At 45.4% G+C, this 25,356-nt stretch overlaps 1 protein-coding gene across 4 annotated transcripts in view; it reads right to left on the reverse strand.

Annotated features, from left to right (window-relative positions):
• The window catches only part of STON2 (stonin 2), an 84,199-nt gene extending 69,237 nt beyond the window's left edge, over positions 1-14,962 (reverse strand). For 2 of the 4 annotated variants that reach the window (XM_066628000.1, XM_066628030.1), the window contains exons 1-3: positions 14,876-14,962; positions 2,305-2,490; positions 363-626 (exon numbers count right to left, since the gene is read on the reverse strand). In XM_066628000.1, the coding sequence (XP_066484097.1) occupies positions 363-626; positions 2,305-2,392 (352 nt within the window). In that variant the 5' untranslated portion in view covers positions 2,393-2,490; positions 14,876-14,962. Of the gene's footprint in view, positions 1-362; positions 627-2,304; positions 2,491-6,761; positions 6,837-14,733; positions 14,781-14,875 lie in introns of those variants that run through there. The other 2 variants (XM_066628020.1, XM_066628011.1) reach the window with 2 other exon arrangements.
• Between the last annotated feature and the right edge of the window lie 10,394 nt (positions 14,963-25,356).

Raw genomic sequence — 25,356 nt, forward strand, 5'->3', positions numbered from 1 at the left:
GAAGGCAATAAAGAGCATGGTTTGGCTAAAACAGGGGGAGGGATATTCAGGGCTTATGCATTTCAGCAAGGAACCCCCTACAGTTTTTTCTATGATCTGTGCACTGTTCTTAAGTTACCTTTGCAATGCAAGAGAGCCATTTCTGTACATACTGTCCGATATTGGTAACAAGGTATCATATGGATTGTGTGACTGACATAGTTGTCTCCAGTGCCACTGCAGCTCCTTCCAGGGGACTACGTCATTTTATATATTGTCATCATTTCCATTACTAGCTACATCGCTGTGACAGAGGGAGTGAGGGCCCAATCCTGTTGCTACTTCCTCATATAATAAACCTTAATATAGGAGGACATTCCAACCTGTATGTGTGTACTCTGGTGAAGTGGTGGTCCAGGGTTCTTCTTCAAACTGGACCCAAGTGCTAAATGATGAAGATGGATCTGGTTTGGCAGTCTGATCGTTTTCAAACAAACATGTGAATGCAGGGTCCTCAGCTGTTTTGTCCGTTGCATCACCCAGTTCAGCCTGTGTAGCAATCTGAAGTTCTCCATCCAGGTTTCGGGTGCCTTCAGAGGAAGTGTCAGAGGAGGAAAGAAACCCCTCAAGAGGATCCTCAGGTTGACCTGCATGACAGGCAGGGAAGGATGTGGCATCACCATCATTATCTGCTAACTGGGCAAAGGGCAACTTTTTCAAGCAGTACTTCTATTTAGCAAGGGGAGGGTAACTGTCCCTCTTCATCCCAGCACAGTGTCTTTTCTAGTGGCTGTTTGCTGGCATTCTTCTGCATGTTTTTTGGGACTGTAAGCCCTTTTGGGACAGAGAACCATTATGTGATTGCATCTGTAAATCCTGTTGTGAACTTTTTGCTGTTGTTGAAAAGCAATATATAAATACTCCATAATTATTATCTGATTATTTTTAATTTGCAATGTGTGAATGATATAAGACAAAATTGCCACTTTCGTTTTCCAGGTGGATGTACGTGTTATACGAAATATAGGGTTGTCACTGAAATTGGCAGCTCCATTTCAAGTTTCTTTCTTCCCCTTCTGTAATGCACAGTACAAGTTTTTCCTTAAAGCTCACTGACCACTGGTCACTGACCATTTCTCTGTTCCTGCCAGCCAATGATATGGTAGTGAAGCGAGGATATGCACATTGAAATAACATCAGGTAATGAGGGATGCTGAATTAGACAGAAGGGAAGGGGTAACAACATGGGACCATGTTTAGCACCAGTCCCATCTTTCTGAAAATATGCAGGTCAACCCAGTGGAACTTAAGCTGTAGAAATTACCCAGTGCATCATTTAATCCAGGGGTCCCCAAAGGGTGTGTCATGACTCCTTAGGGCATCACACTCATAGGATGTCCCAGCTGGTCCTACGACCTGTTTCTCCTGCACACCACCATCCTGGATCTCATGAAATCTCATGAGATTTGGGCGCTACCACCTTGAATCCCGTGGAATCCAAGATGGAAGCAGCTGGCTGAGCAGGGAAAAAGAGGCTGTGGGGCACTGTGACCTAGTAAGTTTGCATTAACTCATTTCTTTCCAGCCCACAGGTGTACACATTTGATCCCTGTTGTGTATATGCAGCGCTGGGCAGAAATGGCTTAAGCCCAATCCATATATGCAGTCAACACACTTTTCCCCTCATTCACTGAACCTCACTGTGGTGAGTTACATGGTCACGTTCTCTTTTTCTAGACATACTTACAGTTGACTAGCTTGGCCATAATGTGCTGTAATCAAATCTCTGAACCATTTGGCTTATTATATTTTAATCTTGATCTTCTTCCAAAGATCTAAAGGTAGTGGACACATGATGTATCTCACTATTCCCCCACCTCGACTTCCACAGTCTTGCGATGCTGGGTAGGCTGAGAGATGGTGGTTGGCCGAAGGACACCCAATAACCATGGCTGAGCAGGGAACTGAACCCAGACTTAAGTACAACACTCTATCCACACAGTACTTTGTCTACTCTGTGTTGGCCCACTCTGGTAGTAGTCATTCCTCTTCCACAGATGGCTGCAGGCATGAGGAATTCCTCTACATGCAAAAGCTTCACTATGTTCACTGGGGTTTCTTAGTGTGATGTGCAACTGGGAAGCACAAAATCCCAGAATGGTTACTTCCATGTAGCAAAGAAGTTGCTCCATGTCAAAACTGCGTGCATGCATTGCAGTACATGGGGGAATTTCAACTGGGGCACAAAGTAGAGTGTTACCTTTGATAATCTTATCAATTGTGACATGTGGCAACAGTCTACTCCATCAAACGGAAGGAATTTACCTTGGGTGGTAACTGGTAGAACAAGCCCATCACTGAAGGAGACCCACTCAGTCTGCTGGGAAGCAATTACGTTGGCCAGAGATGTCATGCTTGCTGCAGCTTGCTATACATCTTCGCATCACCAGCAGATAGTACCGTCTTAGTAACAGTTAGTAGAGGACAGATACTCCAGCATGCTGCCAAGTTCTGTATTTCAGACACAGCAGATGACAAGGAAGAAAAGTTACAAAAGTCATTTGCGAAATTGACAGAAATGAACACATAGAGTGCAAGTGAGAAGAAGAGGCTGGGAACAGCATCTCTTGGAACCTCTGCGGGTCATTGGACTAATAGTAAAGGCTGACTGCTATTCCAGAAATTCATTATCATACAGAATACAGTGGGCCTTCATGGTTCTCACCGGACCAAACTAATGCTGCAATCCTATACATGCTTTCCTGAGAGTAAGTTCCATTGGATACAATGGGACTTACTTCTGAGTAGGCATGCATAGGATTGTACTCTAGATGTGATGCGGGAGAACCACGAAGAGGATATCTTACTTGTTTAAATTTTAAAAATCAGCTACAGGGAGGAAAGTAACTGTTCTGCCCCACTATCTTCCCCAATTAGACTTGCCCCCCCCCCATATTGCTATTTGCACACAGGAGGAACACACAGACACCTATTCTGTTTCCTTAGGGACAAGCCACTGTAGAACAGATAGTATCTTCAAAAGCCTGGATAATCCCATGAAGTAGAAATGGTAACAGCTGGAAAGAACATGAAAAGAACTTTTTTCTGGGTCTTCCACAGCTGCACAAGAGGCAGAAATCCAACTGGTACAGCTTTCCCAAGCATGGAAAGGCAGAAACTATGTTGAGTTTCTGCTTGTTATATAGATAAAAGCACTTGAAACCTGGCCATTAAGAAACTAGTAGGAAATATTGTTAGGATCCTGGAGATTTCTGGGTCTGAAGCATGGTGCTGTAAACCGTTTCTGGGGCTAAGGTATGATGAACCATGGCGCTAAGCCCTGCTGGCAATCCTCTTTCTCTCTCTCTCTCTCTCTCTCCCTGCCCCCCTTTTCTTTCTCTTACCAGCTTCCTTGTTCCTGGAAGGGAAACAAGTTGGCAAGTTTTTTTCCACAGTTGTGAAGTTTGAGCAGATCACTTTTAATCCCATTACGGCTTTATGTTGCTTATGAAATGCAGTAGTTTGATTTGTTTAAAAAAATGGTTTCAGCCAAATATAAAACATGCTTTAAACAAGCCAGATAGCTATAGTGACCTCTGTTCAGAGACATTTAAGGTCACAGGCGCGTGTGTGTTCTTTTTGGTTTTGCCCTTGAGACAGGGAGGGAGAGACTGACCTCAATATTTTCTTGCTTTTCCCACCTGACTATTTGGACTGTGCTTTTGGCTTGCTTAAATATATCTGTAACTTGAGTAAATTTTTAAAACAGCAGAGCACTGAACTCTCTCCTCACACAGAAGTCCTGAAGGAAATCTGAAAGGGCAGGAAATGAAGAAACCAAACATTTTATCTAAAGTTTAACACACCCAAGGTGAAAGAGAAAGCTTTTAAAAACCCCACTGTCCAAGAAAAACTCCAGAGGGTGGCAGGAGGGTGGAGAGTGCTGTAAGATTCAGTCTGACAATATTTGTCTATCCTCACTCCCTTCCCATTCCCACACGTCATGCCCATCCCTCCCTTAACCCAGAGAGAGCTGATCAACAAAAGTTCTGGAGCACAGTTGGGTTTGTCTGATGCTGCTGAAACTCTTACAGCATTTTCTCATTGCATTCAGGCTGAACAGTTAGTAATGCCTAAACCAGGGTCACGCACGTCATCCACCCAGTAAAGGCAGCCCTTTGTGCTGATGTAGCCTAACGGAGGAGTAGCTAACCAGAAAATGTGCAACCAAGACCTTAATGACCCAATGAATCACAGCATGGATACGACACCTCACGGAATTGGGTGGCACTCCGCACCACTACTGAAGGGTAATTCTCCTTTTGCCAGCACTGGGATCCAACCAAACCACACAATTCATACAGCTGCAGACATCAGCATTGCTATGCTCATGCGCCTCTTAAAGGGACAGGCAAGGGCATTTGGATGCCTGCAGCACAGCGCACATATGATGCACTCACAACAACAGTAAAATGGTTTTGTGTTTTTTCCCCCAACAATTTGGTCCACCTCAGGAAGCAAGTGAGTTACCTGAAAAGGCAGCAATTCAATTTACAGGTGTGTGCCACTTAATGATGGGGGGGGGGGGGGATATGTTCTCCAGCAAACATTCAGTCCCATCTAGTGCCTTTGTTGTGTAAACAGACACTCCCTGCCAGGAACTAGCTGGCTCTACAGGCTACTGGAGATAGATTGCCTCTTCTTTGCATTAAGGGCCTCTTTGTTGTGTAAAGAGACACCCTGCCACAAGCTATGGGAGTCCTGACTGCCTCATTAAGAGCCTCTTTGTTGTGCTTTGACCACATATATGTGATCATATATGTGTGTCATATATCACATCACATATATCATGTCATATATGTGATCCGTTGTTAAGCAGAAGGTTGTTAAGCAGTGGACGCCTGTACTATAAATTGACAATTGTCCTTTAATTGTAGCTACAAATCCGTTGGCTGAGGTGGACTGCCTTCTCTCATATGAAAGAGACATTTATAAAAATGTATAAACAACTATAAAAATGTACATGTGTTGAAAAGCCACTGACCAATCACATCTGGCAGCTGCACGTCCAAGGTTGTTTAAGGACACTCAGCTGTTTTTTATACTTTGCTGTAGGTATACCAGCATCTCCCCACAGCAAATGCATAAAACGTAATTGCCACATATGCACAGAGCTGCTTTCTTGAGATCCAAATTCTCAATATTCATGTGGCACACTAAATCCCACAGAATTTGTTTAACTGTAGACATGCAAACCAAACTTCAGGCGATTGCAACGAAAAACAGCACACTGGTGGTAAATTAAATAGGGCCATTAGCTGTGCCTCTTGTTGTTTCAAAGTCTTCCCAAAGTGATTTAGAGCCCACTCCTATCAGTTCTGCCCACCCCACCCCCAACAATCCAGCAATGCCAAAATGGCTACTGCTGCCTCCTGCAGGATGGCAGTTGCAAAGGTCTCCGGGGTAACCCTACTCAGATCTGTACTAGCAGATTTGCTGATGCAGGTCTGTGTGGACCCAATTTGCCCTTCTCCTGTCCCACCTGCCTTCCCCTGAGCCCACTGCTGTTTCCTTCCCCCACTCCCTTCTCTGCTTCCCCCACCCCATTTGTCTTACCTGCCTTGGCAGGTGGCTGGCAATCCCTAACATGTGTGGGAAGGCTCCAGTTTTCCCACTGGTAGGACACTACTTTGCTTGCAACCAGAAGTGCTTCTACAACTGCCTAACACGTGTTCCACCAGCGCTACAAGCTAAGGACTGGGCTGTGAACACAGGAGGTATCAGGGCAAGCACTGGCCAAGGGCTCACGCCTATCAGTACACCCAGTAGTTGGGTCAGCCTCCAAACCCTCAGTACTAGTCACAGTTGTAGTGCCCAAGACACCATAAGAGGGCAGGTGGGGGTACCATGGAGGTGGTCCAGGACAGGGCTTTGTCACAGGGACCCCAGCAAGTTGGTAAAGCAACTTGGTGCTGGCACTACTACTCAGCAGTAATATTCATTTCATTAACCTTTATTAGGCATAAGGCTCAGTTACTACTGATATGAAGAGGTACCACTGCTCAGGACCAGCCTGAAGTATGATGCATGATGACTATGAACCAACTCTCAGGGGCAGCCCACATAATACCCCCATAGATGGCAGATGATGGCACCATGCAGCATTTCCCCTTCTTTTGGAGAAGGAAGGGAAAGATATCCGAAAGGAAGGGAAGAACTGGGCATGCAATTTTAATAGGGAGGGGAATATTTCATGTTCTGATTCAGGTAGCAATATGTCATTGTTGTCATTGCCATAGCTACACTTATGGAACACATGCTAAACCATTCTTTGCATGCAGCATCAGAGGCCATTGAGAGTGCACTACGCTGTCACTGAGATCCTGTTATTAAGGTTTAAGATCAAGTCACACTATACCTGGCTGCCAGCTGCCCCCTGCACAAGGACAGGAGAGGGGAGATCTGGCACAAGTCAGATACATCCAACAGTGGGCTCTGACCTACTAAAGGTTATGCCACAAAATATGTGCTGGTCTTTAAAGTGACATAAGATCCATTCTCATGGAGTTTGTTTAGCACCATGGTAAAGTTACAAGTTACACAAGACCCTAAGAGGGATTTAAACAGGTGTTTGTAGCAGAAGAAAACAGGAAGAGACTCCAAACACATTAATTCACAGTCTTCTGTCAACCTCTGTCAGGTAAGACAGACCTTGGTTGGAAACCTCTCCTGCTTGGACCATTAAAATGACATTCAAAGAATCAACTTGAAACATTACTCACCGAGTCTCACTGCGTTTAGCACTGATCCTGCATTATTCATGCGTGCAAAGTATTTTCCCCATTACATAACTGCATAGCAAATGCAAAGATGATTTTCATGACTGCCTTTTCTGCAAGATAGGTATGTGGAGACTTGAACCAGCATTCTTCTTAATGGCAGACATCACTAGTATTGAGGATTATGCAGATCTAGCAACAAATGAAGCTGCCTTGTACCAAGTGAGGGCCCAATCCTCACCAACTTTCCAGCACTGATGCAGCTCTCAGGTAAAACATCTGCTCCCACCCCCACAGCAGGATGCAGCGCACACCCTACTGCCATAGCTAGAAAGATGGATAAGTTTGGACACACAGACTACCATCTGAAACCCTGAAGAGTTGCTACACATCGGTACAGACATGGCTCTTTCCCACCCCTGCCTGTAGATGCTAAGAATTGGACCTGGGACTGGTTGTATGCAAGGAATGTGCTTTACTGCTAAGCCCCTCCCAAATCTATGTTATACTTCCTTATCGCTATGCTCCAAACGTAGTGCTGAATCCCACAGGGTCTGGACATACAGATAGTGTCTATCTGGTGAGCAAGAGTGAGCCTGTAGCTTCTGTACTCTGGCTAACCATGTGCACAACCCATGCCTCATCTTAGGAGATACAGTATATTCCTATTACACTTATTGTGTCAGCAGATCAAAGTTTCTTCGTTTGGGGGAAATTCTGTTCTCTTTTTTTGCTGCCCTGCTCAGCAAGATCGTAAGCTAGGTATATCCTAGCTTCCCACTTTCACCACAGGAGGAATTCGATATCAAATATTAGGCTGTGCCATCTAGGCACAGTGGTAGCTGCAAATAGTAAGAGCAGAAATTGCCATTCACTCCACAATGTAACTTGAAGCATTTAGGAAGTCGGGGGGGGGGGGGGGAAATGGACTGAAAATGCGTAGGAAAAAAGTGTTGTGGCTAGGAGAAAGACATGCCCTTCCAGCCTAATGACTTCTTTCTCTCTCTTTTCCCCCACTCTCTCTTCTCTTGGTGTTCTCCCAGTGACTCATTCTTTTGTTTAGAATGCAGATAAAATTGCTTCCTTAATATTAGGCCTGAGCATTTCTTCTGCAAGATGGGAAAAAAAAGAGACACTGAGTAGTAAACTGGGGAACCAGCATAATTCTTCTCATGCCCAATGTTGTGTTTTTTTTTAAAGATGGCAAATACAGAGGAGCTTATATAATTATGCAATTATAAAATATATATATGCAACACTGTATTCCATGAAGTTGCTGTAACTAAGAGATGCCTCGTACTATACAACCTATCTGGGAGACGCCTTTGAACCAAGTGGGAAACAAATTCTGTATCTCTCCAGCTTGCAGTTACATAATCGATGAGCTTCTACCAATTCTGTATTTGTTAGAAACGGGGGGGGGGGGGGTGTCAGGTCAGCAGGGGAGGACAACCCTTGCTTTCCCGATAGCAAAGTGGCACGGGAGCGTAGGAAGACAGCGCAAGATGCAGGCGATCCCAAACAGAGCCAAAGAAGCAGACACAGGCTTGTTTGCTGCAGAAACATGTATTGGTAAAGGAGCAGGCAGAAGAGTAGTCAGTCAAACAGTCCAGAAGTCAGAGATAAAGCAGGTCACAGTCACGAGAAAGCAGTCCAAATCAGTACACAAACCAGCAGCACAGCATGCAGAAACTCCGCCACAACAACCCACACCATGGTGTCTGAGCTTGTATATACCGGGGCCAGCCAATCAGAGTAGGGCGACTTCATAGTCAGAAGACAGTCTTGTGACCCACTCTGATTGGCTGTCCAGTGGTGCATTGAACCACTTCACCATAGCCTACATGACTCTGCGCACATCTCTCCCCGAGTCACGTGACTCCCACCTGTAACAGGTGCAGCTGATTGTATCAGCATACATATACAGTGCTGCTGTTGTTTCTTTAATTACATTTTACACCAGCCTGGACATCAAGGCCCCTCCTGCCACATCCTGGTTTATAACAATTCAGGGCCTGGGGTGCCAAAGGCCTGACAGGGAGAATCATTTTTATTTACAGCAACTCTAATTTGCACCTTAGGAAACAGATAGTTGCGGATTATGATTTCATCACACTTTGGCACCCGATATGAGCTTTTTTTAAAAAGCCGACCACTTAAGGCAATTCACAGCCCAATCCTATCCACACTTTCCTGGGAGTAAGCCCCATTGACTTTAATGAGACTTACTTCTGAGTAGACATGTGTAGAATTGGGCTGTCAGATGTTTGTACAGGGCTCCTATTGCAATCAATATGACCACCCTACCAGGGGGGGGAGGGGGGAGTGTGGACACTGCATTCTTTCCAACTACAAAATATTGCTGCTTTTAATTTAATTTAATTTAATTTCCCCACAGCTGAAGTGTTGGCTTGAGGAAAGGGGTCTGGGTCCCATTGACCAACTATGTTGTTATTGCACCATGCAAGTCATCCAGAAAGGCCCCATGAGACTCTTTCTACATGCCATTTGGTACTAGAGGGTTCCCATTTGAGAGCATACACATGTGGAAGTCTGCAAGAAATGACTGGCCCATGAATGCGGCTCTCTGGGACGGGGTGGCTTTTGCTGAGAGCTTGTGTGAAATGTTGCCTAGCAACAGGAGAGTATAGGCCTGGCTGGTTCCCTATGGGGGGGGGGAGCTATGAAAGGACTGGTGAAGACAGCCAAGAGGGGTCTCCCCCCTCACACAAGCCATGGTGGTGTCTGCAAAGGGGCTGTCTTGCTACATGAATGGAAGTGCTGCTATTTGAGGGGCTCATGTGTGAATTGTTCAAACAGCACCTGTGAAAAAAGTTGTGGGTCTCTCAATTTCCATCACCTTAGGAAAGGTGGCTGATTCCCAAGGGTCCGGGGGGGGGGGGGGTAAATCTTCGCATACCCTACAGGGGCACCACCATCTTCCTGGGATGGCTCCAGGAAAAGGGAGAAGGTCCACACTAACCATGCATGGAATACTGGTTTAGCCCAGAGAATCAAAGGCATCACCCTCACCCCTTGATTTTGGGAGGTATTTTGTAGTACAGGATTGCATGAGTAGAACATCTAAAGTTATCATCAGTTTTCCCCTTCTTGTTATACAGTGCATACAGAACTCACTGCCACAAGATGCAGCGCTATTAGCTACAGGCCACACTAGACATGTGCTTAAATATACCTCCAGAATTGCCTCTTTTTTTAACCCATCAGCTAAAGGGAACCCCATCCTGGACAGACCTATGTGTAGGAAGAGATTAGCTCTTACCCCTTGTCCTGCTAAGAAACACCCTGCAGTGCTTATTTTCAGCCAATAAGCTGCCTTGAAGGATAGAATTTTCAGGTGGAACATAAGAACGTAAGAACAGCCCCACTGGATCAGGCCATAGGCCCATCTAGTCCAGCTTCCTGTATCTCACAGCAGCCCACCAAATGCCCCAAGGAGCACACCAGATAACAAGAGACCTGCATCCTGGTGCCCTGGTGCCATCTGGCATTCTGACATAGCCCATTTCTAAAATCAGGAGGTTGCTCATACACATCATGGCTTGTAACCCATAATGGATTTTTCCTCCAGAAACTTGTCCAATCCCCTTTTAAAGGCGTCCAGGCCAGTCGCCATCACCACATCCTGTGGCAAAGAGTTCCACAGACCAACCACACGCTGAGTAAAGAAATATTTTCTTTTGTCTGCCCAACACTCAATTTTAGTGGCTGTCCCCTGGTTCTGGTGTTATGTGAGAGTGTAAAGAGCATCTCCCTATCCACTCTGTCCATCCCTGCATAATTTTGTATGTCTCAATCATGTCCCCCCTCAGGAGTCTCTTTTCTAGGCTGAAGAAGCCCAAACGCCGTAGCCTTTCCTCATAAGGAAGGTGCCCCAGCCCCGTAATCGTCTTAGTCGCTCTCTTTTGCACCTTTTCCATGTCTAGTTGCATCCTTAGGTGCCTTTCAAATAGAATTAGAGAACTTTGTGGAAGATTGGGTCTACTAATGATTATTAACCATAATATTAGCTTAATAATATTATAAAGCCATATTAGCTTAATGGAACCTCTTATGTTGAAAGACAGCAGACCATTGAATATTAGCTGCTGGGAGGAGGTCCACTGCAAAGGGAGGACCACTGCATGTACATCCCACTTGTGGACTTCCTGGAGACCACTGTGCAAGACAGAATGATGGCCTTGATGGCCCTTTGGTTAGATCCAGCAGTAGAGGTGTTCTTATGTGGCCATGTTTAAATAAAAGCATGCTTTTGAAACTGTTCCAGTTGCAAATTAATTAGGGTCCAGGCAAGGAGAACAAATCCAGTGTAATATTTCTGACTGTGTTGCTCTTGTTGAAAACATCCCCAACAGCTCTGAAAGCTACTTTTAAGAAACATCAGTACACACATTCATTTCTGGAAACGTCAAAAATATATTATAACAAAGGCAATATATCCCTGTAAAAATGAATCTGAAGGAACAAGACACCATAGAGGGGCTGCAAAGATCTTTGTGAGCCCAGAAACTTGTGCTCCTCCAGTAGAATTTGTTTTTCTTTGAATGGCCTGTCATACTGCAAACTGCTTTTGTTAATTCCTCATAGTTTCACAAGAAGTTTTACACTAGTAGAGGAGGGTAGGGGTAATGAGCATGCCTTCGCCACCACAAACACAATACAACATGGACAATTGGCTTCGACATTCCTGTTCTCTCAACTTTGATTGCAAGGAAGAGCAGCATGGAAATAGAAACAGCAAGGAAGGCAACACTCTGGAGCAGCCATTTTCAACCTTTTTCAGCTCACGGCACACAGACAAGGCAATAAAATTGTCAAGGCACACTACCAGTTTTTTACTTACATTAAATCACTACATTATAATTAATTGTTAATATAATTAATACAATTATATTATTACATGACAAAGAAACTCACAAGAAGCTTGGAGAGGAAAGGATATGCGATTGTGAAAAGGATGAAAAATGTTATTAAAGAAACATTAATAGAGCTGGCAAAGAGAAGTCAGATTGAGCACATAGGAAAGCTGTGGGGTAAGGGTGTGGGGTGGGGTGGGGTGAGTGAAACAACTACAGGATTCAGCTGGAGTGGGGGGAAGAGAGAACTTGAAGCAAGTGATTCTGAACCTTTGGAAGGTGCGGAGGAGTGAAGGGAGGGACAGTAAGAGAGGAGCTGACTGCAATTATGAGATTTGGGGGGCAAGTGCCTGTGGGAGGGAGTGGGGTGGGGAGAAGAGCCAATTGCCTGCTCCTGTATTTAAGAAAAAAAAGTGTGACCAAAAGCCCAATCCTAGGCATCTACTCAGAAGTAAGCCCCATTATAGTCAATGGGGCTTACTCCCAGGTAAGTATGGAGATTGGGGCCCAATGCCCTTCCCCTAAAAGGCAATACAGGGAGGGTCGATTTGGGGAGTTGCAGGCAAACTGTGGCAAGAAAAAGGGACTATCCAGGACCCTTTGAGCCAGCCAGTTCTTAGGCTGGTGGCCTCAGCAGACTCACTCCCTTCATACCTGCTTGCTCACATAACACCAGAACCAGGGGACAGCCACTAAAATTGAGTGTTGGGAGAGTTAGAGCAGACAAAAGAAAATATTTCTTTACTCAGTGTTTGGTTGGTCTGTGGAACTCCTTGCCACAGCATGTAGTGATGGTGTCTGGCCTGGACGCCTTTAAAAGGGGATTGGACAAGTTTCTGGAGGAAAAATCCATTATGGGTTACAAGCCATGATGTGTATGAGCAACCTCCTGATTTTAGAAATGGGCTATGTCAGAATGCCAGATTCAAGGGAGGGCACCAGGATGAGGTCTCTTGTTATCTGGTGTGCTCCCTGGGGCATTTTGTGGGCTGCTGTGAGATACAGGAAGCTGAACTAGATGGGTCTATGGCCTGATCCAGTGGGGCTGTTCTTATGCCTGCTCCTGACTCCCTCATTCTCACTCACTCCACCCTCCTCCTAGCTTCTCTGGTTGCCCAATCAGCAGGAAGAGGAGGCAAGGACATAATACCCAATCCTAGGTGTGTCTACTCAGAAGTAAGCCCCATAATAGTCAATGGGGCTTACTCCCAGGTAAATCAGGATCAGGTTGCAGCCTTCCAAAGCAACCCTTCGCTGGTTGGCTGCCTGCTCATTTTCCTTCTGCTGCACTTAAGGCTCAAAGCAGCATGCAGCACACGAGTGTGATGTGGCACAGCAGTTGAAAAACACTGCTCTGGAGGAAGGCAGCCTCTGTGGAGGAAAACTCACATGGCATCCTTCTTTGTGCCAACATGGCAGCTCAATCCATCAGGAAGTTCTCCCACACAAAATTCAACTGGATTGAACAAGCACTAGACAGACATCCAACAGGTGGATTGTGCTGTATAGGACAGATCAGCCTTCCTCCCATTTCTAACCAATGTTGCATATACACAACAGGGACCAAATGTGTACACCTGTGAGCTGGGTAAAGATGGGTTTAATGGCACCTCTACATCAGCCCAGGTAGTTGCTATTTTCAAACACAGATAAACAACACACAAAACATTCATGTGCTAGATTTTATTCCACTTTGGGCATAATCCTAACCAACTTTCCAGCACCAATGTATGTAGGTCCAAGGTAAGGAGACAAACATTCCCTTACCTTGAGGAGGCTTCTGTGATTGCCACCCAACTGCAGGATGCAGCACATGCTCCATTGGGACAGTTATGTTAGTGCAGGAAAGTTGGTTAGGATTTGGGGCTTTGTGATATTTCTGAACCTTCCAATCAGATCCAAGGGAACTTAGGTTAGAGAAGTGAAAAGGCAATTATAGTTAATGAGTGTACATACAGGGTTGCTCTCCTAGGTGAAGGATAAAAGTAATGGATGTGTACTGGGAAGTGGGGGGAGCGTTGGCTACTTTGAACAACTTTGAACACGTTAATTGATTTACCTTTTAACTCTTCCCCCCCCCCATTGCTAGTGTCTGAGAAGAAAATGCATTCATAAGAACATAAGATGATCCCCACTGGATCAGGCCATAGGTCCATCTAGTCCAGCTTCCCGTGTCTCACAGTGGCCCACCAAATGCCCCAGGGAGCACACATGACAACAGACACAACCTGCATCCTGGTACCTGCCCTCCACTGCATCTGGCAATCAGAGGTAGCCTACCTCTAAAACCAGGAGCTTGCACGTACCTCCCATGACTTGTAACCCGTGATGAACTTTTCCTCCAGAAATGTGTCCAATCCCCTCATGAAGACATCAAGGCAGGATGCCATCACTATTTCCTGTGATAAGGAGTTCCACAGACTAATTACACGCTGGGTAAAGACATATTTTCTTTTGTCTGTCCTAATTCTGCCAACACTCAACTTTAGGACTCAAATTCAGGAAAGTGACAAAGCAAGAGGGTTGCTCGCTAGAAATAACCGGGTTGCTTTGGAGCAGGTGCTTATCCAAGAGCATTGCAGCGTGCAAGCGGGGGAAGGAAAGGAAACAAGCCATCCGATCACCAGGCTGGTAAAAGAAAACGAGATTATAATCCCTTTTAACCGAGCCACAGAGGCTGCATAGAAAACACTCTTCTCTCCCAAGGGGAGGAGGAGATCGTAGATCTCTCCCCGCCCCCCACGGTCTCTTGCAAGCCTTGCATTTCCAGAAGGGTTTAACATAAGGATCAACACACAACCCAAGCACACCAGCCACCTCCAGCCACCCTCGATGCCCCCTCCGCGGGATGCCCCCTGCCACCCTCAATCTCAGGTCATGGAGCGCCTACGGGGAGCAATGCCTGCGAGGTTCCCTTCTAGCCTTTGTTTGGCTAGAGAGAGAACTCCACGCTTTGCCAAGGGCTGCCGGGGCAATCCCAGAGGCTGGACTGTGGAAAGCCCTTTCCAAGCCCAAGGCGAGCCGAACCCATGGCTGCGGTGGAAGGAGGCGGAACGCGTGTGCAGGCGTTCACACAAACAACGGAGAGGCTGCTTTACCTGCAAGCCTGCGCCTGATGCACCAAGTGCAGGGAGGGAGGAAGGGAGGGAGGGACGGAGAGGCTGGCTGGCTGGCTGGCTGCGTTGCACCTGCCTTGTCCAGGAGCAGAGATCTGAGCGCGGGCGAGGCAGATCGCACTACCTGGGGAACGCCCTGCGGCGTGACTCCAGAGTCACAGGTGGGACAGAGGAGGATCGACGGCGCGGAGAATTCCAGCCGGAAAGTTGAGCTGCGGTAGCGCAGGAAACCAAGAGCATCGACAGTGTATCTTCGAAGCGTGAGGGATGCTCCTCCTTTCTTAGAGGAAGGAGCCAGTGAAAGAGAGCCTCCCTATTGGAGAGTATGTGCAGCCTGAGCAGCAGGATTGGCTGGAGAGCAGGGAGGGTGTGGCAGTGGCAGGCAGGTCCAGGGTGTTCCCTTCCTACACATACCCCCTGCACACACTCTGAGATCAAGGAGGAAGAGTTGATGGCACCGGTCTAGTGTGTAGCACTTTAAGGGCCCAATCCTATCCAACTTTCCAGTGCCGGCGTTGCAGCAATGCAGCCCCGAGAAAAGGGAACAAACATTACCTGGAGGAGGTCTCTGTGACTGCCCCACCACCACCACAGGATGCAGCGCATGCCCCATTGGCATGCCTGCACCAGCCCTGGAAAGTTGGAGAGGATTTGGCCCTAAGAATGCAATTCTCTAGACCAGACATGGTCGACCACTAAGAACATAAGAACAGCCCCACTGGATCAGGCCACAGGCCCATCTAGTCCAGCTTCCTGTATCTCACAGCAGCCCACCAAATGCCCCAGGGAGCACACCAGATAACAAGAGACCCCATCCTGGTGCCCTCATCTGGCATTCAAATGATCTGCAGGTGTGACATGGGAGTTTGGGGGAGAGTCATTTAGGGCCATTGGAGGATGTGAGCCCCCCACCAATACATGGTGTGCCTTGTCAATTGGCAAAAAGCTGATGGTGTGCCTTGACCATTTTAGTACCTTGTCAGTGTGCTGTAAGACAAAAAAGGTTGAAAATCACTGCTCTAGACACACTGTCTAAAAGGAGCTGAGGAGCTGTGGCGCAGAAGGACACCCCAGGAAGAAAGTCTTGGATGCCTGTCTCACCAATCAAAATTACAGATATCAAGAACCACATTGGTTTAGCAACCAAATGTTCAAAAACTTATAGGGAAGGCTCTACACTTGGGGATTAAGAGGTGAACAAACGGGAAAGAGGTTCCTGGACAATCAGTGGTAAAAAAAACACAAACTAATGGGTATCTCATGGATAAGGAAATTTAAAATGGTTTTGCATCCAAACATGCACTTACTTCATGGGAAATGCTCATTTTCACACAGGTTTTTGCAAATTCAATCCAGGCCCTGTTCTTGTTTAGTGTACCTCATGCATGGAACTCCCTCCTAAACAGACACTTGCTGCCATCTCCCATCTAATTGCCGCTTCATGTACCTGTTTAGTGAAGTCTTATTCCTCAACCCCATTTGAGCCTAAGCACATGTGAACTGCACTGGTGCATTCCTACGCTTGCCTTTCTCATTCTCACACCTCCACTCTGTGATGTCTCTTATAAAAATGAGGATTGGTTGGACATCGCTTTGCTTTTGTTCTTTGTTACTTTGCAAAAGTGTCATCTGCACTGCTATTTTAGTTATAGTGAATGGCATCACTCAGGGGGTGTGAGCCATGAGGCACCCCCGGTGATGCACACAGGGGGTTGACCCCACTATTGGCCAAAATTTTAAAATCCTAGTATTTTTGAATAATGGCATCATGTTACATATCATTTGACGCGTTATTTCATGCAGAATGCAATGAAACAAACCATATTGACATATCTCTATTCTATCAAAAGTTATAGCCAAAAAATCAGGGGTGGGGCAATGGTACATCACCATGCCTACCGCCACTATGCGTGGCAGGAGGTCCATCGTGGGGGTGATGTACTGGCCTCTCGCACTGGGTGACCCTAGGGATGCCACCGATTACAGTAATATCTTGATTTTCATTTACTTGACTTTTGTCACTTTGCTCTTTCAACCACTTTCAATTATAACCACATTTCAAATTTTGTCCACGTGCTTTCCACTTTTGTCTGATTTCATCCAACCATCCACAACGTTCATCAGGATACTTGTTTTTCTTTTTCTTTCATTCCTGTGTAGGTTTTGCACTCATTCACACATGTCATGTAGTTAGTTATTGACGTTTTTCGCCATCCAAAATAAAGTTGCCTGCTAAATAATGCTATGCATTGGCATTCATCCATTTTTGACTTTCATACAGGCTCTGGTCCCTATCCAGACAAAAGTGCAAGATATTGCTGTACAAATGAGGATTGCTGACTGTTCGTCCTCTTACATGTGACAAACCTCTAAAACTGCCAGCATAATCCAAGGCGCTCCTACTCAGAAGTAAATCCCACTGTACCCAAGAGGGACGACTCCCAGAAAAGTGTGTCTAGAGCAGTGATTTTCAACCTTTTTTGTCTTACAGCACACTGACAAGGTACTAAAATGGTCAAGGCACACCATCAGCTTTTTGCCAATTGACAAGGCACCTGAAACCCTACAGAGGAAAAAGAGCTGGAAGAGAACATACTGTTCTTTTATTAATTGTTATTAGAATAACAATTATTTTAAAAGAAGAAAAGAGCTGGAAGAGAGTTATAATAAAGCATTATGAATTAAATAATTATTTTATTCTTGTTATTAGAATATTTTCTTATATGTAATTGCTAGAAATGTGCAGCTTGGCCCTAACTTCCAGGCATAAATGTCAGAGCGTAAGGTTGGCTGTGGTGGAATTTATGTCTTCTGTCATGGAAATTTTATGTAAAGCACACCGGAATTGACTGCTTATTTTCCATACTTGTCCATATGTTCCACAGTTGAATCTGATACCGAGGGCAAGTTTGAAAGCTCTTTCCTTGTTTAAATCAAAGATATATTGATGATTCATGGTGCTTTGTACTAGATTCACTATGTGCACGCGAGCCCCTGCAGCCCCCCTGAGCGACACGATCCTGGGGATCATGCCGCTGTCTTCTGCCCGCCCCCACTGTCTTCCCCCACTTCTGCTTTAGTGGAGATGGGGCGCGTTCGCTCCGCTTTCACTTTCACAGCTGCAGGGAGCCCTGCAGAAGGTCGTGCCAGGCTTCCCACACCTTGGGGAGGCTGCAGGAGGCTTGGGTAAGTGCACCCAAACCTCTGCAGCCCCCCCGAGCGGCGCAATCCTGGAGATCCTGAGGCCAGGGCCCACAGGCTGGGGCATTGTGACACCCCAGTTTGAAAATTAAGGGGTTTAGTTGTTATTTTATTTCTGGGTTATTGCGGGGGGGGGGGGGCGTGCACACAACAGTGATGGAGGAATAAAGGCATTGTAGGGTCTGGCTGTGAATCACATTGGGCTGTCCCTGATGAGCAGTGAAATAGTCTCTCTAGGCTGAAAGCTGTTCTTTTGCCCAGTGACAGCTTTGCTCACACCTTTTCACTTGCCATCCTTTTCAGACTATAGATAGGGGGTGGTGACCTGACTGGCTAGTGCAGGAAGAGAAGGTGGTGGCAAATGAAGTGCCAAACTCCAAAAATGCCAGAAAAAGGGGGGGGGGGAGATGGGCAAACTGTGTTGCTGCTACAATCACCAGAGCTGCCCCAGTGGTGGCAGCAGCTGACGCCCCCAGGGCTGCTGGAGCAATCAAGGCCAAGACAGTCTGTGGTTCTCCATTGAACATTTTATGTGTTCTTGCCCCACTGCTGCCATCTGAAGTTTGCATTACTCATTTAATCTATATATGCTTTTGTATGCTATCCTAATTAATGCACACAGACATATTGATTTTACTTGGTCATTGCAAGATCCTGCATTGTCCACTCTGCGCCGTATTTATCCAGAGGCTAAAATAATTCAGCGTTGCCTACAAGAACTACAAGAATTAACAGTTTCTTGCCCTTTAAAGAAATTTTCTAGGGAAAAATAGAGTGATTTTTATTTATATTTCAGTCACACCAAAATGTTGTAAGATATCCTTCTGTTCATTACAAGCAGCTGGTATTGCCATGAAAATGAAAAGCATTAATGTGAGAATGCAAGCAGTTTATTCTCACACTTTCCCTCCTTCCTTGTACAACATTTCAAAGGGCATTTGGAACCCTAAGGCATTGAAAAGAGATATAAAGTATCTGTCTTTGGACCACCTATGACAACATAGCAGCCCAGAGTATCTGCGAGTACTGTAGAGTCTTTTGCCCATATGATAACATTAGGTGCCATAACACCATCATCTTTGATATGGATAAAGGTTTCTTTTAGAGAGAAAAGGGCAGATAATAGCACTGGTGACTTCTCGCCCTCTCCACAATGCAGGAGAACAACACAGAGGCAAAACATTTGTTTACTTCATCAATTAGGTGGAATTAGCAAGGATATGGAACACGGCTTTATCTGTGGTGGCCCCAGTGTTGTGGAATTTCCATTCCAAGGCAAGCTCAGCAAAGTCTGCCTGTTTGACTATAGAAGACAACAAAAGTGCATTGTTTACGTTAAATGTGACGGGAGGGAGGGAGGTCCGAGTGCTGCGTGGAGAGTGTGGATCCCACTTGGCAACCTGTGAACAGGGTGCAAAGAGGCAGAGAGAGTTAAAAGTCTACAAAGTGGGTTTATGGGTGAAAAGGTGGGAGCTGAAAGGGGAGAGAAGCCAGGTGCAAAAAGAGAGCGAGTCCTTGCATGAGTCGAAGGGTCAGGAATTTGTATGATTTGCAAAAAAGAGAACAAAAGCTAGGAAGTTAATAATAATAATAATAATAATAATAATAATAATAATAATAATAATAATAATAATAATAATAATAATAATACAGGTATTTCTATACCGCCTTTCTTGGTCCTCAGATTTCTCCTTAGACTTTATTCAAGGCGGTTTACATAGGCAGGCAAATTTAAATCCCTGTAGGGATTTTTACAATTTTGAAAGAAGGTTTCTATCTTTCAAGAAACTACAACACTCAGATGTTTCTTTCTTGATCTGGTCGCACATTCTGGCCTCCATCCTCCCACGCTCAGAGCAGATGGAATAGCTTGGCTCAGCTTGTCAGCTGCTTCAAGGTCGCACGGTGCCGGTGGCCTCGAACTGGCGACCTTCGGATGTTATCTTCAGGCAGACGGAGGCTCTTCCCTCTAGACCAGACCTCCTGCCCCTTGGAATTAAAGCTATAAGTTTGGAATGGAAGCTATAAGGAATGCTGACCCATGGGCCTGGGTAGGACATCTGTGATTGAATCTCAAAATAATGTTTGGCTGAAATTGGCCATCAAGTATTAAGGACTCTGGACTTTTTTTTTTTTTTAAAGCATGTGGTTGGATAGAAACTGAATAAATACACATGATAAGAAATTAATTGCACATCAATACAGATCAATTTAAAACAGATTTGGTAATTATGACTTTTGGATAACCTCTTCCTAATATAATGCAGCCTAGTACAAAGGCTGGGTTACAAACATCTCTTGGAAACAGAACTAGAAAGAATACCAAGAATTCTCTCTTGCACACAATTGTGAAGTTGTCACTGACATTTGTGAGGTTGACTCATCTCTGGGGTAAACACAGAAATATAATGGCAGAGGAGAAGGGTTGCCTTACCAACTGCAGAAGGCTCTCACTGGAATTGTGTATTGTTTCCATCCTAAGTTGTCATCCCATCATTGAAAGTGGTATGGGGTATTAGACAACTACAATGCATTCCAAAATGGGGGAAAGTAGCAGACATTATACATGTCACACAATACCTTTGCAGAACTAATCAACTCTGTTGGCCCATGTGACTGATTTCTACCAATCAGAGCATAGGTATATTTATAAGTGTCCAAAAGCAGCAACAAATGTAATCATTATATGCCTGCATCAGATTTTTGAAACAATGCCATACAGACAAGTGACGCAGAAGGGAGTAACTAAAATGCCCTGGAGGTTGGGGCATCTTCCTGGGAGAGGAAAAGCTAAAGCAGTTGGGGATTTTTAGTTTGGAATGAAAGGCAACCAAAGGGGTATATAATATTGATTCATACATGGGGTGATGAAAGTGGATAGAGATCCTTATTAGAAACTGAGGGTTATCCAGTGAAACTGATCAATAGAAGACTCAGGAGAGACAAAAGAAAGTAGTTCTTCACACAGTATAGAACACAGGCCAACACACATTTTGCTTCCTTAAAAGTTACACCAATTCCTGAGTATATTTGGGGTGCTGATTCCAAAAATGGCATCCGTTTTGCCCTATCACGTCTAGTTTTGGAGATATAGCCTCATTAGTGAATGGTTCAAGCAGCTTCCTCATGAGGAAGCCTACACCATAAAATGTGTCCCCCCTCAGGGGGGACATGATTGAGACATACAAAATTATGCAGGGGATGGACAGAGTGGATAGGGAGATGCTCTTTACACTCCCACATAACACCAGAACCAGGGGACATTCACTAAAATTGAGTGTTGGGCAGGTTAGGACAGACAAAAGAAAATATTTCTTTACTCAGCGTGTGGTTGGTCTGTGGAACTCCTTGCCACAGGATGTGGTGCTGGCGTCTGGCCTGGACATCTTTAAAGGGGGATTGGACAAGTTTCTGGAGGAAAAATCCATTGCGGGGTACAAGCTATGATGTGTATGCGCAGCCTCCTGATTTTGGAAGTGTGTTATGTCAGAATGCCAGATGCAAGGGAGGGCACCAGGATGAGGTCTCTTGTTATCTGGTGTGCTCCCTGGGGCATTTGGTGGGCTGCTGTGAGATACAGGAAGCTGGACTAGGTGGGCCTATGGCCTGATCCAGTGGGGCTGTTCTTATGTGTATTAAAAATCAGTGTATAAATAGGCTGGACCTGTATATCTCTCTCACAGTTGAGGGGAAGGGGGCAATCTCAGCTTGAGACCATTGCTTGCAAGGAGAATTCTTCCATTTTGCACAAGTTTCCATAGACAATCCCCCCCCCCCCCCCGGCATTTCCTCAAATATTTTTCTTTTGGGGGAAAATCACCACTGGTGAGTCATGTGGAAAAAGGATCCATGAAAGCTAGAAAGTGGAAAAACACTGGATTAAATAGTCTTTGCTTTTGTGAATCAGTATAACCTGTTGATGGGAAAAAATGAATTAACTCTCCAGTCTCGTTATCAGGAACAAATATACATTTCCATTGCCAATCAAATTGTTGTTTACATTCTTACAGTTGTCTTCTCCCTGCTGCTTGAAGAAGGTTTCTGGGAAGGTCAGAAATGGAATATATATATGAACAATAGAACAAACAATTATTTGGGATTAACCTCTGGCTCATTCTGGAAAATTCCACAGGGCCATCCACAGTGGTGCATTCTTGAGCACCTGGTGATCTAGACCAGGAGTGCCCAAACCCCAGCCTGGGGGCCACTTGCGGCCCTCAAAGATTCCCAATCCAGCCCACAGATAGCTCTCAGTCTCCAATGAACCTCTGGAGACTTGCTGGAGCCCATGCTGGCCCGATGCAACTGCTCTCAGTGTGAGGGCAACTGTTTGACCTCTCGCATGAGCTGTGGGATGAGGACTCCCGCCACTACTTGCTGTTTCATGTCTGTGATGCAGCTGTAGCAGCAAAGGAGAGACCGGTCTTGCTTTGTGTAAGGCCATTTATACGCCTTGAGCTATTATAAGACCTTCATACATATAAGTTCCATCTCTAATATATTCATTTATGTAAATATATGTACATTTATTCAAATTTGGAATGTAAATTAATGATTTTTTATTCCCAGCCCCGACAGAGAGATGATGTGGCCCTCTTGCCAAAAAGTTTGGACACCCCTGATCTAGACTACTGCACAAACCATGAGAACCTCAGCAGGGAATCTCACAGAGGGGCAGAAAAAGCAGACAGCTGTCGAGTGAGATCATATTATGTCATTCTGTTCAGAATTCTTGCATTGTATCCCACTCCCTTCTGTGTGTTTTTTCGCCCCAAGGCCAAATCAAACTCTAGTAATAATAACCATGATTGAAAAATAAACTATGGGTACAATCCAGCTAAAAAACTAAGCACTTTTCAGTCTTGTTTATTTCAGTGAAAGAGATCTGGATGGTGGGAAGGTATAATTCAACAGTAGATCTTCTTTGTAAACCACTTTGAGAACGTTTTTCTTGTGGAAAATCAGTATATAAATATTCAATAAATAATAATACATCTGCTTCACATTCATAATATCCTGGGTCAGACATCAACATCCCCAGCTAAAATAATTAGGCAGCAGGTGATGGAGAAATAACCTTGCTAGACAAAGTGTAGCAGTTTCAGGTTGCTGGAAGTCCCAGAGCAGAGCCCTAAACTGCCCCCCCTCCAAAAAAAAAAACAATTCCTGGTGCCACAGCACAACACTGTCTTTGGTTCCAAGTGTTCAAGATCAGCCTGGCTAGATGGGCCCTCTGCTGGGAGTGTGGACCTTTGATTAGGCCCAATTTGTCGAACCCAGATGCCGTCCCTGACACTGGTGAGTTGCTGCCTGTCAGAGCAGGTCATCTAGAGATGGAGACGGTGTTAGTTGGATGCTCTATGGATTTGGGAGACAATGTTCAGTCTCTCCTTGATGGGGTTGCACTTCCCTTGCAGCCCAGGTTTGCAGCCTAAGGATGCTCCTTGTTGAGGCCTAGCTGGCCTCAATGCTACAGAATCACTTCCATCAGATCTGGCTGATTTGTCAGCAGCAGCTTTTCCTAGAAAGGTGTGACCTAACTACAATTATCCATCCTCTGATTACCTTCTGGCTGGACTATTGTAATATGCTCTATATGGGGCCAGAGCCATTGAGAGGAATTTTATCAGAGGATACAAGATTTCTTTTGGGCCCCTTCTCCTCTCTCTTCAAACTTGAATTTGACTCCCAGGTCCCCCTTTTTAGCTCCTTTTGGGTCCTGAGCCCCCTTTTTGACCCTAAACCCAGGTACGATGTACCCCCCCACACCCCTTCTTAGAGGCCCTGTGTGGGATCACCTGTGAACCGTGTTTAGAAACTTCAGTTGTTACAAGAGCAGCTATATAAGTGCTACATGAGTACTTTCACATATTCTGAGCATTAAATCAGTAACCATAACAACAATTTTGTAAAGGAAGACAGGATTACTCGTACCATACTAAAGACTAGGAATTAGAGGTGGCAGAGGCTATGGCTTCCTCAGGGACTCTCGAGCTCACAGCCTATACCCAGATCATTCCTTCTTCACCATAATGCTTTATCAGCTCTCAAAGGCAGTGTTGGGAACTTGAGTCAGTGACTTGGATTCGAGTCACAAAAATATGTGGTTTTTACTGACTTGACGTGTGGAAGACTCTGAAAAAGACTCGAGTCAGGGCTCCCCGATTTGGCACTTGTCCCCACGCATGCTGACTCAAGTCTGCCTGTGTCTAGGGGTACCTGCTCACTGTTTTTGCCACATGGAAAACCTCGTGGGGCAAGCATCCTGATGGCGAGCAGCAGGGAATTCCAGCCGGGAGGCAGGGAAGGGTTAACGCAAGCAGGAGGCAGGACTGGGCTCTCTTTTCCCATCTCTGATAGGAAGAAGAAACATGATCACTGGACAAAGAATGGGCATGCTCATATTTCCATTGGCTGAGGGGAACAGGAGCAGTGGAGGGGGAAGCCTCATTAAATGAGTGGCTAAAGAGGGTCCTTGCAGTGCTACAAGGATTGGGTCATCCTGGTAAGCCTCCCAGCTGCTGCTTGTGACCCTCCTCCCTACTGCTTCTGTCCTGGCTTTCTGTTGTCCCTCCCACAACTCCTGCCCTCTTTACAGAAGGGCTGGGACATCAAGGGAGTGGGTAAGGGAACTCAGACACACACTCCTTGGCAGCAGTCCCATTTTTTCCACAGTGGGCTTTATAAGGGGGGATGCAATTCAACTCGAGTCCATTCGATTCATTAAAGGGTGACTTGGAAAGTACCTCCGTTGGGACTCTCTTTCAAGTCCTGGGGGCGGTGACTCACTTCAAGCCCTGCTGGGTTTTCCCAACACTACTCAAAGTCAATCCTACACCTGCAATCCCAGACAGTGTGTTTTTCTAAGCACCCTTGCTAATCGGGCAAAGAGGCACCTTGTAAAGTGGTGTCCTCTTAGCAGGGGCAACCACCCCCTTCACCTCCAATGTGGCATCTTTTCTAGTGCTTGCTAATGGTGACTATTCTGCATGTCTTTTTAGTGTGAGGCCTTTTGGAACAGGGAGCCATTGACTGGTTCTGCTATGTAAACCCACTTTGTGTACTACTAACTCCTATACTTTTTTGTTGAAAAGTAGCATATTTATAAATAACTCATCCAAGTGATCTGAGATCCTCCAAAGAAATATTCATTAAATTCTTCCTATTATTTATTTTTAAAAAGCAACCCACAAAGTTATGTAGTAGTAATGCTAGTGTGTGTGTGTGGGTGTAGGGAAGGTATGGCATCTGGTTGACATTGGAATTTGGAAGATAAGAGCACGTTCAGCACAGTAGTATGTGAAGCAAAAAGGAGTGTTTCCTCTGTCCATCCTTGTGCATACACATTGTGCTGTCCTGTGTTAAGCGTAAAGGAACTTGCTTCTTCACCAACTTCAGCAAATG

Source organism: Tiliqua scincoides, chromosome 1 (assembly GCF_035046505.1).
Source record: "Tiliqua scincoides isolate rTilSci1 chromosome 1, rTilSci1.hap2, whole genome shotgun sequence".
Classification (NCBI taxonomy): domain Eukaryota; kingdom Metazoa; phylum Chordata; class Lepidosauria; order Squamata; family Scincidae; genus Tiliqua; species Tiliqua scincoides.